This window comes from Arachis duranensis, chromosome 4 (assembly GCF_000817695.3).
Source record: "Arachis duranensis cultivar V14167 chromosome 4, aradu.V14167.gnm2.J7QH, whole genome shotgun sequence".
Lineage (NCBI taxonomy): Eukaryota > Viridiplantae > Streptophyta > Magnoliopsida > Fabales > Fabaceae > Arachis > Arachis duranensis.
In genome coordinates, this window is record NC_029775.3 from 115,361,209 (window position 1) to 115,379,931 (window position 18,723).

The following is an 18,723-nucleotide window of genomic DNA, read 5'->3' on the forward strand; positions in this document are numbered from 1 at the left end:
TAAGATTATAAGTATATAATTTTTTTTAATTTAATAAACATAAAATAAAAAGTTTGTACTTTTAAAAATCATAAACATTTTTTTTAAATTTTTATCCTAAATCCTAAATCCTAAACCCTAAAATTTTTTACCAAATCAAGGCTTAAGGAATAACGAAAAACTAAGGAAAAATAATTCAATTCATGCGATCCAATAATAGTGATGAATTAATAATAATAGTGATGGCATGGTCTTGGGCTCTCGTTCCTTCTTTTTCTAGCCAATTTCAATTTCTAAATAATAGCTACTTAATTTAGAAAATTGTGACCGTTTTTTTCGAATTCAAGTTTGAACATTGAAACTAATTATAAGCCAAGAAAAACACAATGGTGGCGCACTCTCCACGCTCCTTAAGTCCTAAATTTAGGATCATAGCTTTCAATCTTGAAGGGATGAAATCATTATATAAAGAAGCACATTTTGCTTCTCCAATAAGAATTCACACCAAGCACTATGCTCTCTTGTATTGCTTGGTTTTAATTGGTGTTTTGGCTTGCCAAGGTCTGCACCTTTTTGTGAAATAAAAATCCCCAAAGACCTTGGCCATACAAAAAACAAAAAAACAAAATCCCAAGCAAAACCACAAAAAAAAATATTAACAAGCCAAAAAAAACCAAATAATTACACATATCGGCATTGAGAAAAATATCAAAAAAAATAATGGCAGAAAGTACAAGGAAACTTGCCCTTATTTTCTTGGTTACTTTTGCCATTGTTATTCCATGCATTAAGGCTGGCATTGCTGAATATGATGATTTTCTCAAGGCACAAGCTGAGATGGCCCATGAAATTGCTCTTGAGTCCTTCGTTCCTAATCCCTTGAATGTTACATCTGAGCTCAATCTCCACGTTCATCTGTATGTACTCTCTACTTATTTTATATTACTTAATTAACATTATATGTACTAGTATATCGATAAACGTGTTTATTCACTCTTTTTATTAAATATACATAAAAATAGTAAAAATTAAATTAATTGAGATGTATTAATTTGATTTTTATTTACTAATTTTTAAATATTAAATCTATATAAAATAATTGATAACTGCATCTAACATTTCGAGAGTTCGAGTCTTCCTATATTTTTGGTAAAAGAAAAAAAAGTTTATATATGATTTAATTGGATGTAGGGCAATGGAGGAAGCAGCAAACATGACAAGGAGGAATCTAAGGCAAGGACATGCATTCGATCCACATGCACCATGCGAGGCCACTAACCCTATTGACCGTTGCTGGAGGTGCCGTGCCGATTGGGCCAAAAACCGCCAATTGTTGGCCAAATGTGGAAAGGGTTTCGGACGTAGGGCCGTCGGAGGCCTCGGTGGCCCCATCTACGTCGTCACCGACGAATCCGATAACGATTTGGTTAACCCTGCTCCCGGAACCCTAAGACATGCGGTTACTCAGAAGGGACCCTTGTGGATCATCTTTGCACGCAGCATGGTCATTAGATTGCAACAAGAGTTGTTGATTTCCTCCGACAAGACCATCGACGGCCGCGGTGCTCATGTTATGATCAGGGACGGCGCTGGCCTCACTATGCAATTCGTCAACAATATCATTGTCCATAACCTCCACATCAAGAAGATCAAGTCCATGGCTGGTGGCATGATTAGGGATTCTTACAACCATGTTGGTCAAAGAACAAGGAGTGATGGTGATGCCATCTCCATTTTCGGATCCTCCAACATTTGGGTTGATCACATTTCCATGTCTGAGTGTGATGATGGTCTTGTTGACGTTATCCAGGGCTCTACCGCCATCACCATCTCCAATTGCCACATGACCAAGCATAACGACGTAAGTCATTTTGGTAATCAAGTTCAATCAAATTGGTCTAACAGAATAAAATTACGATAATTAATTTTGATTTTGATTGAATGTCTGTCTAAAACTGTTTGTGACAGGTGATGTTGTTCGGAGCTAGTGACTCGTACACCGGCGACAAGATCATGCAAATCACGGTAGCATTCAACCACTTCGGACAAGGATTGATTCAGAGGATGCCAAGGTGCAGATATGGATTCTTCCATGTGTTGAACAATGACTACACTCATTGGTTGATGTATGCCATTGGAGGAAGCTCAGGGCCAACAATTCTGAGCCAAGGAAACCGTTTCATTGCACCAAACAACAATGCTGCCAAGGAAATCACACACAGAGACTATGCACCAAAAGAGGTGTGGTCAAAGTGGCAATGGACCTCAGATCACGACCTCTTCATGAATGGTGCCACGTTTCTTCAATCTGGTCAACCAATCACTAAGCTGCAAAATGTCAACAAAGGGATGATAATGAAGCCAAGACCTGGTAGCCATGCCAATAGGCTAACAAAGTATGCTGGTGCCCTTGGTTGTATTGTAGGCAAGCCTTGCTAGAGAAAATTAAAATTCAGTTCATCAATTCCATTCATTTATTGATTGTGGATAATGTTTTCTTTATCTTGGTCATAAAGAAAATGTTATTATTATTATTTGGAAGAAAGAAATATTAAAATATTAAAATTTATTGGCTCTAGGGTTTATTACCCCCTCTAGGATTTTTGGCACTTTCTATGTATGTGTTTTAGTGTGGGAACCATTTTGGTGTAAATTTCTTTTCTTCTTTAGAGGGGAAAGCTAGATGGCATGCATTTCAACACAATATGTAAAGTGAAGAAAAGAATGGAGGCCAGGATTATAGGGATAATGTTTTGTTGGATGGTATGGCACTGGAGAGAAAAAAAAAATTTATTGTTATTATTTCTGTTTGGGGTTATAAGATGATAAGGAATAAGACGGGAGAGTTATATATAAATCACTTGAAATATGTGCTTTTTTAATTTTATCTCTTATTTTTTTTTGCTTGTGTTATTCGTCATGTGTACATCACTTCTCATGTAAATTGTACTGATTGACTGATGATTGAAATTGGTTCGTTTATATTATTATTATTATTATTATTATTATTATTATTATTATTATTATTATAAGGAAAATAGTATCATAAATTAAATATGAGATAATAAATAAGGTCAGAAAAATCATATAATGTCTTTAGCATGACAGATAATATAGAAATGTATCACTAGAAACTTCTTCTGCTATTTATTCGCTGAAATACATTTTGGAATTTATATTAGTTAGCAGATATAGCTTATTATTCCTTATTAGATACATTAACAAATTAAAATACATAAATCTCAAAAAAGAAAAAATTATATAATGAAAAATATATAATTTTACATGCACATAATTAAAAACTTAATTAATTAGCATAGAGATTGGAAGTGATAATTAACTAAGAATATTATTAGCATCTTTTTAAATATTGTTATGAAAGTATTTTTTTAATTTAAGTTTATTTGTTTTATGTTGATTTTTTTTTAAATTTAACAAAGATCGAATTTTAGATTTTTAATAATAAAATTATTTTAAAAAATTAAATTAATATAAAAAATATATAAATAATTATATTTTTAATAAATATGACTTACTCACTAATATTAAGAGAGGGTACCAATGAATTCATCTTATATTATTGTTTGGGAGTGTGGGGTTCCCAAATTACAAGTTCCATCCAAGCAGCATTTGTATTGTTCCTTTGAAAATTTCGGTACCTCTCTAGAGTCTTCCTAATTCTATGTTTAATTTCCCATATACTACTTAATTAATAAAAGATAGAGTTAAAACCTATTAATCATAATAGTGGAAGAAAATATGAGATTTCCCGTTATCTTAAAATTAAAACCATGGTCGGTGTATATAACTTCACTCCATCTCAATATATGAGGAAGACAATAGCTATTGACCTAATAATTTCATAGAATGACATATTAATAATTAATAATGCATATTGATTTTGATAGCTTGGCTTTCTTCAAGCAATAACGTACAAAGATTAGAATCACATACACAAGATGATAAGCTCTCCATACTTTTATAATGGACAATGATCATATATAACATTATTTTTTACACTATTGTATTATTATATTTTTTACAGTCACTTTCATTCATTTTATAACCTCAAATAAAAGTTTAAAAAATAATCTAAAGTTTCTTAAATTACTACTAATGATATATAGTTACCTGGCTTTTGCTTACTTCAATAGACTAGTCCATAGGATCAACCCAAAAGTGAAAAGAAGTCATGTAGAAGATTACAATTTTCCAGCTGTTATTAACCAATACATGCATACACAAAATAAATAAATAAATAAATAAATAAATAAAGTTAGTTTAGTGATTAATTCATTAGTCTACTTAAATAAATATTATGAGTTCGAATATCGCTTTATACATACAGCAGTCCATTGACCAATAATAAATTCTTAAACAAAATACTGATTTACGACGAATTAATCATTGACTTGTCGAACTAGAAGCTACCTAAAAAACCAAAGCCTATGCATACAAAAGCAAGTAAAGTGGATATTATATCTTATACTTCTCTAACATAGGAAACACCGTAATTGTCCATATCATATGGTAAGAAATTCTATATATCTTGCCCAAAAGAATTATTATTATTATTTCTCTATTCTGTGGGCATTGATGAATCCAAGAAAAAAACAAAAGCAATTTAATAAACATAAACATAAACCAGCCTTTCTTAACAATAGTTGAGATTTGAGATCATTAAAATGCAGAAAAAGAATTCTAGATCATTCCTACGTACTGTTACGACCAGCCAATTTTTTAATATAACAAACTTTGTTTGGTTTGAGTCAACCTCATCAATTTCAGAACTTCTAATTTTCTTTTTGTAAGGATGGAAATGAAATACATTTAAAAAACGGCATTCATAGATTTTAAGGATAATTTACCTTTTATTATGGATTATTATATAATAAATCTAATTATATACATATTTAGTGTAGGAAATATTTTTTTAATTTTATTTATGGTTTATTGTACATGAATGGAACTTTAAATAATTAACTTATTGCAATATTCTACTTTGAGAAATTATTGCGTGATCCTATAGTAGTATAGTCCATTTAATGCGTACTCTAGAAAATTATTTTTGTGCAAACTTTAACGATGAATTAGATTAACTAAAAATATATATTCTTTAGTTTTGTACGTTATTTTCAAATTTGATAGGTCAAAAGAACTAATTTATTATTACATATAAAAAAAAAAATTTGAACTCTCAATATTTATTAAAAGCAGACTAGTCAAGTAACCAATACCTCTAATTCTTTGAGAATATTGGAGTAATTACTACATTACAAAATTATTATTATGTCTTTTTAAGAAAAAAACTAAATTAAAAATGAAATGAATTACCAACATAATGCTACCATCAATCCTAGTCAAGAACGAAAATAATATTGAATTCTTTTTAATTATAGGATGTACTAATAATATGCCTACATGTTCACTTTTGATTAATAATAAACATGTTACAATCATATTATTATTATTATTATTATTATTATTATTATTATTATTATTATTATTATTATGAGAAATATTATTATTATTATTATTATTATTATTATTATTATTATTATTATTATTATTATTATTATTATTATTATTATTATTATGAGAAAGTAGAGGGAGCTAATGGAATATTTGTACAATAGAGGTTTAGAGATAGGGAAAAACTCAGTATACAAGCGATTAGGGCTTGTAACTATTACAAGTTTATTAATGCCTAATCCACCAAAACGTGTTGCAACTCCTACGTCACTTACACGCGCTTTATTCATGCCGTTTCACGTTTTTTTTGTGCCTCTTTTTCTTCTTCTTCTTTCTCCGTGCTTCCTCTTCTTCTTCCTCTTCCTCTTCCTCTTCCTCTTCTTCTTTCTCTGTGTCTCTTTTTTTTTCACTTCCTCCCTCTTTTTTTTATTGAAATTTCTTCTCCTGTTTTCGTTTTCTCTTTCTCCTTCATCAAAATCACTAGAAAAAACGAATAAATATTATTCAAGGTACGTTTCTTGCCTTCTCTTTCTCCTCCTCCTTCTTCTTCTTCTTGCTACACGTTCTTCTTACTCTTTCTGTTCTTCTTCTTCATTTACGTGCTTTTCTCTCTGTTTTCTTTCTTCGTTATTCTCGATTTCTATTTTTTTTATATCAATCTCTGAAATCGTTTTTGAAAAAAAAAAGCAGGAGAAGATGAAGAGGAGAAAGAGAAAGAGTTCTGAAATATGCATAAGGTGTAATTCAACGAATTTTGGGTGTATTTTTGTAATCCTTTGGGTGTATTTCTGTAATCCTTTGGGTGTATTTTTATAATCATTTGGGTGAATTCCTATAACCGTTTGGGTGTATTTCTGTAATCCTTTAGGTGTATTTCTGTAATTGTTGGGGTGTATTTCTGTAATTGTTTGGGTGTATTTTTGAAGTTCCATTATCTTTAAATTTGGCAAGAAAATTGTTTTCATGGAGGAAGAAGAAGAAGAATCGTTCATAATGCATGGTGAGTAGCGCGCTTTGGAAACAGGAAGTTGTTGAATAACGTGCATTTTATTTACTCTTGAATGTGTAAGAAGAAGAGTAAGAGGAAGAAGAACGTGCAGCAAGAAGAAGAAGAATTTCAGAAACCATGAAAATCGAAAAAAAACGAAAAAGAAGAAGAAGAAGAAGAAGAGGAAGAGGAAGAGGAAGAGGAAGAGGAAGAGGAAGAAGAAGAAGAAGAAGAAGAAGAAGAAGAAGAAGAAGAAGAAGAAGAAGAAGAAGAAGAAGAAGAAGAAGAAGACGAAGAGGAAGAGGAAGAGGAAGAGGAAGAGGAAGAGGAAGAAGAAGAAGAAGAAGAAGACCAAGAGGAACCGTTTGAGTGGGGCGCGTGTAGTTACATTCCATTCAAAATGAGTTAGTGCGCGTGTTAATAAAGTTTGGGCTGATAACTTGTAAAACTTGTACGGTCTTTTTACTTGTATGTGTAGCAGGCCTCTTAGAGATATTCGATATTAGAGATATAACCATTAGTGTTATCTTTTCTCATCAGCTAAAACTTTTGGGATGAGTGGTATCATGACATAGTATCAGAGCTCTATTGGGATGAGTGGTTTCATGACATAAGATGTTTATTATCTCTAGTACCCAGATGATTATTCTGAATAGTATGAGTGATGTTCATTATTTAATTCAATAGCCCATTGTACATATTGTACAAATATTTCATTGGCTCTCTAACAGGACTCTATTATTATAGGTTGATTTATTTGGTTTAAAGGACAAATGTTTATTATGTGATTGTTGAGAATCTAGTGTACATTTAAAGTTCATCCGTACTTGATTAACCTTGACAAGAACCACATTCAAAACTTATAAAACTTTGGAATTAAATAATCATTGAATGCATTCACACAACTTAAATCTGACCTATAATTTTCCTTGTGATTAACGTTTCCTTGTGTTTAACTCCAACCTTGTATGTAGCAATAAACACAAAAACATAATAAGGACAAAACCAAATATATGTGTTAGTTGTGTCCTATAAAGAACACACACTCCTCACATATTGCATAAAGTCAAGAACAGTATTAGAGGAAGAACACATCATAGTGCAATAAATGGCAATGGCAATGGAGAATGATGAAGTGAGATTGAGAAAAAGAAGAAGAAGAGTGTTTGAAGAAGAAGGTGAGCTCCAAGAAGCAAGGTATATCAAGAAGAAGAAGAAGCAGCCGCAGCCGCAACAGCACGAAAATTCTAATGTGATCACTACTAAGAGAAGTTCAAAATTTCGTGGGGTTAGCAGGTGATTAGAAATAATTAAACTGAATTTGATTATGAAATTTCAAAAGAAAAAATTGTTTGTTCTGTTTGATTTATTAATCTAATTAGTTAAAATTGTATTGAACAGACATAGATGGACGGGTAGGTTTGAGGCTCATTTATGGGACAAGCTTTCTTGGAATGTAACTCAAAAAAAGAAAGGGAAGCAAGGTACACAACACACTTCCTATTTATTTATTTTTTCCTTTTATTCATTGATTTATTTGTTTGATGCTAACTGATTCATGTGCTTTGATTTTCATGTTTTTACATTTTGGAACATGGAATGGAACTGGACAATGGTGCTAGCAGTTTATCTTGGTGAGTGTTGTCATATAGTAATGAAAGCCAAGATTTTAGTTCAATCACTGTTGTTAATTAATTGTAAGATAACCATTTTATAATATTTCTCAAATATTATAGGTGCTTATGATGAAGAAGAATCTGCTGCCAGAGCATATGATTTAGCAGCACTTAAGTATTGGGGAACATCAACTTTTACTAATTTTCCGGTATGATATGATAGTAATATAATGGTTTGCATCTTTTCTTAGATTAAATAATTTATCTAATGCTTTCTTGTATATAATTCTAACAGTTATCAGATTATGAGAAAGAGCTAGAAATAATGCAGACTATGACCAAAGAAGAGTACTTGGCAACTTTAAGGAGGTATAAGAAATTGTGATCCTATAATATGGGACATTTGAATTATAAATTATGAGATCTTCATTTCATTATCCTAAGTTTTTTATTTTTCTTTTTAATATATTGCAGGAAGAGTAGTGGCTTCTCAAGAGGTGTATCAAAGTATAGGGGTGTTGCAAGGTGAGATGCTACTAAGCCTTTTTGAACACAACACAAAAATGTATCTGCTTTTGGTGTTGTTGGTGATGAAGATGAATCACTAATGCTTGGTGAATATTCTGCAGGCATCATCAGAATGGAAGATGGGAAGCAAGGATAGGAAGGGTTTTTGGAAACAAATATCTTTACCTTGGAACCTACAGTAAGTTAAAATCAACAAAAGTCAATAAATAAATGTTCAATCTGGTCAATCAAAATTGTACTTTAGTCTCTTAAAATTTTAAAATTTACTACTTATAAGTCATTTTAGTTTCAAGTCTAAATAGTTTACATTAAAATTCTAAGAACTACAAAAGAAGCACATTCGAAATTTCAAGACCATATTGAACCATCCCTCTAAAAAAATGGAGTAACACATGCACAAACATTGAAAGAAAGAAAGAAAGAAAAGATATAGTTATGTTTTTTGTTTCTACTCCTTCAATTCATTCCTATGAATGACATTTTGTTGTTGTTAACTAATGCAGGCACACAAGAGGAAGCAGCACGAGCCTATGACATAGCAGCAATTGAGTACAGAGGAATTAATGCTGTCACCAACTTTGATTTAAGTAATTACATCACATGGTTGAAGCCTTCACACCAAAACTCCCAAGACCCAAAACCTGAAACAGAAGTAGTACTAAACTCTCAAACACTCACTTCTCCATCCAACTATGCTCCAAATCCAATACAACATTCAAAACCATTGCCCTTTGACAATACCTCTTTCATCAGTCTTGATCACCTGAATTACCCTGAAAATCAAGAAGTCTTTGATAACAAAATGTATCGATTTTCGAGCAGCAAATCGTCTTCTCCCACGGCTCTTGGCCTTCTCTTTCGCTCTTCTCTGTTTAGGGAATTGGTTGAAAAGAACTCAAACAATGCATGTGGAGATGAACCTGATGAGTATGTCAGAAAGGATCAACAACAACACATAGTCAGTGATGATGAACTGGGTGGGTTCTTCTGTGACGGCAGTGACAGCATTTCATTTTTCTATGATCCAAACACAAACGGCTTAGAACTTCAAGAAAGCGACCTCTACTCAATTCTTTGAACAGAGTTGTGTAGTTATATTGACAATAATGTAAAATATGATGGGGCATATCAATTTTGTTCTATGCATGTTTCCATATCTCAATAGCTTTAAATTTTACAACAGATGTTAATGATAACTGCTAAAAGAAATTAAAAACCAGTATTAACAAGAGTATATGAATATGCAATAATTCAGAGTTAACAAGATCCTATTTTGTTGTTATATATGTGAGCCATCAACATATATAGAACGGGTTAACTGTTGGAAATCAATATACTCATTACTTCAACACACCTTAACTGTGGTTAATTGGGCATTCTTAAAATCATCTGATCCAAACTTCCTTTACAAATAAAGCACCAGAATTCTAGATTCCTTTCCATGTTGCTAAACCTCACATACTTCACCCAAAAAACATGTTTATGAATACTGTATAGATGGATATGTTAACCTTTCATACTCATTGGTAATTGCTCTCTTTTTTTCAAGACTATGGTTTTGTTCCCTTAATGGGTCGTTCTGTGCTCCCTTTGATAGAGATTATTGTCTCTATGGGGTGGTGTTGTAATTTTATTTCTTATTCTCCTTCAATTCTTATGAGAAAAATTAGTGCTCTTGTTATGAAAAAGAGAGAGATTGATCATCATTGCTTCTCCTTCCTTCTAAGGTGTTGTTGACTTTTCATCTTGAAATAGAAGAGAAAGAAAAGCAGAAGAAATTTCCTGTTTGTTTTAGTAACTTTTTCAATGAAAAGATTTAGACTATGGATGGTTGTGATTTTAGTTTTGTTTGGAAATCTCATTTTTGTTATTACTGTTGGCCCAATTGATCTACTTATAATCTTTTTCATATCAATGAATACTTGTTTTTTTTTTGAAAAAAAGACTTGCTTCTTTTTACCTTTTACAAGACATCCTATCTTGAATAAGCATAAGCATGAGAGAAAGTATGCAAAGAGAATGGATTATTGTATGCAAAGAACACAAAGTATGGCTTTTCTTATTTCAGAAATAGAAAAATCAAAATAAATATATAACACACTATATTTATATTTTTATCTTGTCTACTTTTATTTGGATTTACAAATAGCTGACTCTTACATAAGAGAAACCCAATAACTTTAAATACAAACACAAAAATGAAACTAATTTAAGATTACACACAGGAAGAGACCAACATATAGACTTGTGACTTAAAAGATCTTTTTCAGCAACCTATAAACATCTATGGCGAAAGCATTTCCCAGTGCTAACCCGGCAACAAGGCCTCCCCCATATCCAATTAGAATTACCATCCAACACAATTCAAAGAAAGATCCCGACTCAGAATCTTGATCGCCATCAGGTTTTTGCAATGGAAGCTTAGGATGATCTTCACATTTCTTCAACAATTGAATCCCGCACAAATCCTTGTTTCCCTTAAATGAATTATCATCAAATGTTGAAAGTTGCCCATTTTCTGGGATTGGACCTGAGAGATTGTTGAAAGACACATTGAAGAAATCCAAGAAGGTTAGCCCTGTGAGTTGTTGAGGAATATTTCCTGACAGGCTATTGAGAGAAAGGTCCAACACTTCAAGATTTGAAAGCTTTCCGAAGGAAGATGGGATGCTGCCAGTAAACATGTTATTGGACAAGTTGAGCACAACAAGACCATTCAAACTTCCCATGGTATCTGGAATCTCACCATAAATTTTGTTACATGAAAGATCAATGGCTACCATGTGATGAAGGTATTGACCCCCAAGATAATCCATGACAACTCCTTTGTTGGACATTGAAAATGAAAGCGAATCAATATCTATAAACACATTCCCACTGAAATAAATCTCGTCCTTGAAATCCAGTTGTCTTTTGTTGGATATGATCATCGATTTGAAGCACATGATTATTTCTGATGTTAATTTCATTGAGAAACCATTTTGAGAAAGATCCATGATTTGAAGCGGGGGAAATGTGTATTTCAATGGACACATTATAGCTCCGTGAAATTCATTATCACGTAAAGAAAGAACCTTTAACTTAGGAAGAGATCCTAACCAGAAAGGAAATGAGTCATTGAAATGGTTATGTCTCACATCAAGAAACTCTAGCATTCTGCAATTGACAAGTGCTCTTGGTAATTGACCGTACAACTGATTAGAACTAAAATCGATGAACTGAAGGACATTTCCTTTCACATAAATTTGAGGAATATTGCCTGTCAATTTGTTTCCTGAGACATTCAAAAGTTGAAGGGATTGGCTAAAGCTTCCCAAACATGATGGAATCATGCCAACTAAATTGTTGGAAGACAAATCAAGATATGCAAGTGATTGCAGGTTGCATATGGAGGGGGGTATTTCTCCCATCAATAGGTTGTTGGAAATATCCAAACTCTGAAGAGTTGTTTTATTCCACATCAAACTCGGTATTGTCTTTATCCTATTGTCTGATATGGAAAGACCAGTCAACTCTTGCAAGTGTTGAATGAAATTGGGAAAATGAACTAAGTTGCATGAACTTAAATCCAAATATTGAATTTGAGAAGGAAATGTTACGTTGGAAGTGTTGTTCCCTTCAAGAAAAGACAACTTGTTGCCTCCGCCTAAACCAAGTACAGTAAGCTTTTTGAGCTTTGAAAGCATGTCAAGCTCGATCTGTCCTTCGAATAAATTTCCAGCTAGATCAAGGCCTGTAAGATTCTCTAACTTGAAGAGGAAATATGAAATTTCACCTTGAAGATTATTTCCATGAAGAACCAAGTGATTTAAAGTGGTTAGATTCATTATCCAAGTTGGAATTTCTCCATTTAAATTGCACTGACTCAATCCTAACCACTGAATTGGAGGAAGGATTGTCACATTGACAGCCCTATTTTGTGAGAACAAAGACAATTTGTTGGAAGACAAATCAAGAGTATTAAGCATCTTTAGTTTGAAAAACATGTCAAGTGCTAGGTGGCCTTCGAAAAAATTAGAATATAGAAATAAATCTACAAGCTTCTCTAGTCCAAAAAGAGAGCGAGGGATTTCACCATGAAAGCTATTATCTTGAAGAGCCAAGTGAGCTAAATTGGTCAGGTTTCCAATGGATGCAGGTAATGTGCCCTGCAGATTTTGGTTTTCCCCAAAATTCAAAGATGTTAAGTTTGCAAGAGAGAATATTCCGATAGGAAACTCACCATGCAGTTCACATTGGCGAAAAGAGAGTATTTGCAGAGATGTAAGGTTTGTGAGCATGTGGGGTAAAGATGATGAAATGGTGACAAAATTAAGGCGAAGTTGTTCAAGTCTTGTTGAGTTTTGAATTAAGCTTCGCAGAGTGGATTCCTTGAGATGTAAACGGTTGATAAATGGAAAATCAAACCGTTCAATATTGCTGCGAAGATCAAGGGACAACAAGTTGGACAAACGGGAAATTTGAGTTGGGACTTCACCTGACAATGTGGTTTCACCAAATTGAGAAAGATTCAAATGCCTCAGTTGTGACAAGTCACCTATCCTGGCTGGAATTTGCGAGTGATTGAAGTGATTGTCTGAAAGATCAAGGCTTTGAAGATGCACAAGCGAGAAAAGGGTGCTATTGGGATCCATGGAACCATAGAGCAGGCTGCTACTAAGATCAATGGAAATGACTTGACCTGTGAGTTCATCGCATTCGATGCCATCCCAGGAGCAGCAATCTGTGGTTGGAATCCAGGTGAGAGTTTTAGGAGAACTGAAAGGATTATAGGAAGCAGACTTACTTATGAAGAAGCTTTGTTTAAAGCTGAGCAAGGCATTGCTTTCATGTTGATGGCATTCATGATGATGAGTAGTAGTTGAATCATTCAAAGTAAAACAGTTTGTGAACAGGGAGGATGAGAAGAGAAGAAGAAACTGTATGGAGAAAGCAAGAGAACAGAAGAACCCCATTATTGTGATCGTATAGCAGTAGGTTTCAGTGGATGAAATGTTTGGGACACTCTAATCGGTTTTTATAGTGAAGCAGTGATGGTGATAGTATGTAACAGACATGCACCATGTAACGTTACATGCATTTGTATTATTCCGATGTAATATTGCCTCTCATTTCGCGGAAGAAAAAAGAAAGATAGTGATCCTTATTATGGCTGCTTCAGCAGACTTTTCAAACCACATACTGGCCTACACATCCGTGCTTCTTGGTTTAGAATAATTTGCATAATATGGCCAATCATGTCATTTTAGTTATCCCAAGATTTTTTCATACTTACTTTGAGTATCCCTTTATTAGAGGCAATTTTATTCGGCCATTTGAGATCCCATACATAGGGGCATGGTTCTTCTAGCACCAGCTTTTTGTATATAACACTGGTTAAGGAAAATAAGTATTATTAACTTCAACCGTGTATATATAGATTTCTGTGTACTTAGTTTTGTTTCTGACTTTGTTATGCAGAGTAGCCTCTCTGCTTCATTAATCATTACATACCTTCCACAAACTGAACTATCTTGGTCTCTTGTTGCTACTTCATAGTGAAGTTCTTTGATAGTATAGTTTTGTCATTACTGTTTGACTTTGTTAACAACTTGCATTGACGTCTTTTTATGCTTAATTTTCTCATTATCTTTTATCTTTCATTACCCCCACAAACTTCCTTGTTTTAGGTGTTCTAAGTAACGCACTTGCATAAGGGATATATGTGCATATTCCTAATTCCAATAGTGATCATAAATCATACTCATGAGAGTGTGATATTGAATTGCCGTTCATTTAGGGGAAGACAAGAAAACTATTGATAGTGGCGGCTTCTGTAGACCCTTTCAAAGTTCAAAGCAATGCAGGAAGTCTGCGACATTCATGCCATTTTTCCACACTTCGCTGCCAAATACTTGAATTTAACCGCTGCACGTAAAACCTCTCAGCTTGGTTATTATCCTCCACAAAATTAACTCTCTCTCTCTCACTCAAGTTCATTCTGGACATCATTCTCGAAAAAAGATATTTTTTTAATGATATTTTATGTTTAGACATCTAATATAAAAATATCTTTTTATTTATCAATTATATTTAGATAAAATAAGATAAAAATACTTTTTATTCATTTATTATGTAAAAAATATCTTTTTTTTACCAAGAGCTTGGTATGAAAGGCTTAGTTCCTTCTTATTAAAAAATCAATTTTAAAGGGATACCACCGATACTACTTTATTTATTAAAGCATCTAATGATGATATTCTCCTTGTTCAAGTTTATGTGGATGATATAGTGTTTGGATCGGTCAATGAATCCTTGTGTGAAGAGTTTGAAAAACTCATGACTAGTGAGTTTGAAATGAGTTTAATGGGAGAGCTAACATTCTTTTTTGGCCTCCAAATTAAACAAACTCCTAGTAGTACTTTTATTCACCAAGGAAAGTATGCTAAAGAATTAATCAAGAAATTTGGCCTAGAAAATTCCAAACATATGGGAACCCCCATGCATCCAAACACTAAGCTTGAAAAGGATGATGATGGCAAAGATGTGGATGAAACACGGTATAGAGGAATAATAGGTTCACTAATGTATCTTACCTCCTCTAGACCGGATATTGTTCAAAGTGTGGGTGTATATTCGAGATTTCAATCTCACCCAAAGGAATCTCATCTTTCGGCCGTTAAACGCATCATTAGATATATTAAGGGAATATGGCTTATGGTATCCTAAATCTGATGATTTTTGTGGGGGGTTTTGTGATGCAGATTATGCGAGAGATCGGGTGGATAGAAAGAGCACATTCCTTAGAAGCTCACTTAACATGTGGTCTAGTAAAAAACAAGCCACAGTGGCTCTATCCATAGCCGAAACTGAATACATTTCTGCATCTGCATGTTGTTCACAATTAATTTGGTTGAAAACTCAGTTGGAGGATTACAAATTAAAAATCAATAGTATACCCTTGTTTTGTGACAATATGAGTTCTATAAACATTTCTAAAAATTCTGTTCTGCCCTCAAGAACCAAGCACATTGAAATTAAATATCATTTTATTAGAGAACATGTGTAAAAGAGTACTATTGATATTCAATTTGTAAAATCCAAAGAACAAATTGCTGACATTTTTATTAAACCCTTGTGTGAAAACAGATTCTGCTCTCTAAGAAACAGTTTGAGAATGTTAGAATTAAATTCTGTTGACAATTTCTGAAATTCTTTTATTCTGTTTGGTTTTGTCTCGTAGGAAAGCAGGAGACAAATTTCAGGACGTGATAAACGGGGCATGATACAGGGGGAGACTGAACTGATGTTAATTATCTTGGGTCCCACCAAACCTTTTTGACCTTACTCTGACCCGTTTTTAGTTCCTCAATTTTTAATCATATTTTTGGAAGTTGTCATATCAAATCTTGTAGAAAGGAGTTGTTGTCACATCAAAATCTTTTTCCTTCCCTATCCCTTAATTCTAGGAGCTAACTTCTCAAGTTTTAATTTTAAAATTCTTTCCTTGGTTAACCGCGCCACTTAATGGTCCATTACCCATTTAACCTTCTCTCTCCACTCAGCATTAAATGTTCTCATAACCTCCCACCTCTCTCCAATCTCTTCGACCTCTCTTTATCTTCCCTCTCCCTTCTCCATTTTCATAACTTGAAAAAGAAGGTTGCACCAAAGAGAAGTAGCCGAACCCTTATCTCTAAAAATCCTCCATTTACTTCTACACCTCAAACTCATACTCACATTCACATACACTCTACATCTTCTTCATCTCCTTCACCCTCTTCCAAGCAAACTGAAACCATGAGGAGAAAGGTCATTCATCCAAGGCAGACCTCTCGCAAGAAATCTGGAAAGGATAAAGAACCGATTGTAGAAGAAGAGGAGTCTCGATCATCTCTGCCTCATTCACCTCCAAAGAAAGCAACTCCTCATGCCTCGGGTCGCAGCACTCAACGTGGGAAAGGATATACTCTACGCAACACCAAGGAACCACCAAATCTGGAATCACTTGATTTAAAAAACAAATATAACAAGGGCCACTCACACTTTGATCCAGGAAGATTTAACTCATGTGCCTCATATGAGTTTCATAATGAAGTTCCGAAGAAGCGTCACTTATGTGTATCCCACATAGTGAACTTAGAATCCCTTGCTGCAAAAGGAATCAACTTTGTCACTCTCTTTGAAAAGCTAAAATGGACTCATTTGTTCAGTATTCAGAAATCTGTGTATCCTGCCTTGGTTCGCGAGTTCTATGCGAACATGAGGTTTATTGATGGTGCAATCCATTCCTATGTCAAGCAGGTTCACATGTCTCTGAATAGAGAAACAATCAGTGCTGCCTTGGGATATGTTGATGAAGGAGCAGCCGCTTATATGACAGAAAAATGGGATTCACAAGTTGGGGTCACATATCAGATAGCTCTGAACCAAACCTGCGAGAACCTCTCCGGTCTGGATGGCATAGTTCCAACCCACAAGGCTCTTGGCCCTGAAAGAGCACTGCTTCACAGAATCATCACTCACATTCTGATGCCTCAGAGTGGTTCATACCACAGAGTAACTATTTTTGATACCTTAGTGCTTTTTGCTATTATTACTTCATCTCCTATTTCTTTTGCATATCTCATGGTGAGACACATGTGGGAGTGTGTTAGAAGTACCAAAAAGGCTAATCTTCCTTATGGAATCTTTCTTACATGCATCTTTGAATATTTTAATGTTGATCTACTTAATAAGGCTGTAGAAAATAAAGTTTCTACAATCAAAGGAGGAGGAGTTTCGGGCTCTATGAAAGGCAACAAAGGAAAACGTTCTGTGCCAACTGCATATTCTGATAGTGATCTCGAAAGCTGCCCTACCAAGCCAGCAAAGGTTGGAGAATCCATCAAAGAGTTCCTCACTGAATTATCAAATATGTCAAAATTAATGGTGCAATCCTACAAGGCTGCTCAAAAACAGGCGTATGAGAATGAAAAAGTTTGGACCAAATTAAAAGAAAGAGGATGATTGATCTATTTGTCACTTGTTGAACTCTGGTTCTATTTTGTTATTTTGGTATTCTGTATGCTGTTGGATACTCTGGACCATTGATATTGTCTTGAACTCTTGTGATATTATGGTTATTGTTCTATTTGTTTGCATACCGTTGTCATCTATTTTTTTTGCAGGTTCTACATTGATGACAAAAGGAGGAGAAAAAGGTGAAAAAATTGAAAAATTGAAAGAAACAGGGGCTGAAATACAGGGCTGAAATCTTTTTTGATTCATGATCACCCCTGTGCATAAACTTTATGTTCCAATGATTATGATCTATTGAAATGTTTGCTGTTTTTTGGAACTTAATTATAATTCTCTTATGCTCTGATATGTTGAACAAATGTTGGATAATTTTTGTGCTCTGATATGATTATGTTTGATTAAAAATGTTTTCCTTGTATAAACTGATATTCTTTACTTTGATATGATGGCTGGAAAATGTTGTTTATTTAATCAAATAATTTGGCAGCAAATTTTTGAAATTATCAATTGATGATTTTTTGATTGAAATGTACTCTGTACTTAGGATTTTATGTTTGTATTGAGCAGAAAATCATTTATATGATAACAAATTAGTTTTGTTTATCACTCTACTTCTGCTCATAAATCAAGCCATTCAACATTTCAAAAGACCATATGTTGAATACATGGTGGCTTTAGGCTAGATAAAAATGTTATAGGTAATGCTTCCCTTGATAAAATGACATATATTAAGGGAGAGCTATGTAACAATTGGAATGGGGGAGGAATCAAAATCTTCAAAGGGAGTACTCTAAACTCTAATCCCTTTTCAATTTTTTAATAATAACGTTTGTTATCAAGGGGGAGATTGATGAGTTTGGAAAACTCCAAATTAAATTAGTGATAATCAAACATTATTAATATAATTAATTGCAAAATTATTAATTTGATTTTTAATTCATATATGCTCATTAATAATTTTGTTACTTGCAGATTTTGCTTTGGGTCAAAAAATAATAAGCCCAATGGAAAGATAAAATTCAGCCTTATGCAAAAATGTTTAATACATTGGCTGAATCATTGATATGTCAATTGGGCCAGGAAATTGTTAAACAAGCCCAATTGAAATCCTTGTTACAAGACCAAAGAATTTGGTCCGAA

The 18,723-nt window shown here is 33.5% G+C and overlaps 3 protein-coding genes across 3 annotated transcripts in view; 2 read left to right on the top strand and 1 right to left on the bottom strand.

Moving 5' to 3' along the window:
* The first annotated feature begins 699 nt into the window (after positions 1 to 699).
* Positions 700 to 2,418, top strand: LOC107486753 (pectate lyase-like). Its single transcript, XM_016107322.3, has 3 exons — positions 700 to 896; positions 1,171 to 1,840; positions 1,948 to 2,418. Exons 1-3 carry the CDS (start codon positions 700 to 702, stop codon positions 2,416 to 2,418), a joined length of 1,338 nt encoding a protein of 445 aa, XP_015962808.1.
* A 5,100-nt stretch (positions 2,419 to 7,518) lies between these two features.
* On the top strand, positions 7,519 to 9,661 carry LOC107486318 (AP2-like ethylene-responsive transcription factor At1g16060). The gene is made up of 8 exons (XM_016106863.3): positions 7,519 to 7,735; positions 7,841 to 7,923; positions 8,065 to 8,073; positions 8,176 to 8,264; positions 8,351 to 8,424; positions 8,530 to 8,580; positions 8,685 to 8,761; positions 9,087 to 9,661. Exons 1-8 carry the CDS (start codon positions 7,548 to 7,550, stop codon positions 9,659 to 9,661), a joined length of 1,146 nt encoding a protein of 381 aa, XP_015962349.1. The 5' UTR covers positions 7,519 to 7,547.
* Positions 9,662 to 10,685: 1,024 nt separating this feature from the next.
* Positions 10,686 to 18,723, bottom strand: part of LOC107486317 (receptor-like protein 6) — a 77,265-nt gene continuing 69,227 nt past the window's right edge. The window contains exon 3 of the mRNA XM_052261019.1: positions 10,686 to 13,120. Within this exon, the coding sequence (XP_052116979.1) occupies positions 10,836 to 13,120 (2,285 nt within the window). The 3' untranslated portion in view covers positions 10,686 to 10,835. The remainder of the gene's footprint in view (positions 13,121 to 18,723) is intronic.

What these genes read in the sequence shown, in the direction of transcription:
- LOC107486753 (XM_016107322.3), top strand. Translation starts at nt 700, where the DNA reads ATGGCAGAAAGTACAAGGAAACTTGCCCTTATTTTCTTGGTTACTTTT. An exon ending in CTCAATCTCCACGTTCATCT is followed by an intron (nt 897 to 1,170) that starts GTATGTACTCTC and finishes AATTGGATGTAG; the next exon opens with GGCAATGGAGGAAGCAGCAA. An exon ending in ACATGACCAAGCATAACGAC is followed by an intron (nt 1,841 to 1,947) that starts GTAAGTCATTTT and finishes TGTTTGTGACAG; the next exon opens with GTGATGTTGTTCGGAGCTAG.
- LOC107486318 (XM_016106863.3), top strand. Translation starts at nt 7,548, where the DNA reads ATGGCAATGGCAATGGAGAATGATGAAGTGAGATTGAGAAAAAGAAGA. An exon ending in AAATTTCGTGGGGTTAGCAG is followed by an intron (nt 7,736 to 7,840) that starts GTGATTAGAAAT and finishes TGTATTGAACAG; the next exon opens with ACATAGATGGACGGGTAGGT. An exon ending in TCTTTACCTTGGAACCTACA is followed by an intron (nt 8,762 to 9,086) that starts GTAAGTTAAAAT and finishes TAACTAATGCAG; the next exon opens with GCACACAAGAGGAAGCAGCA.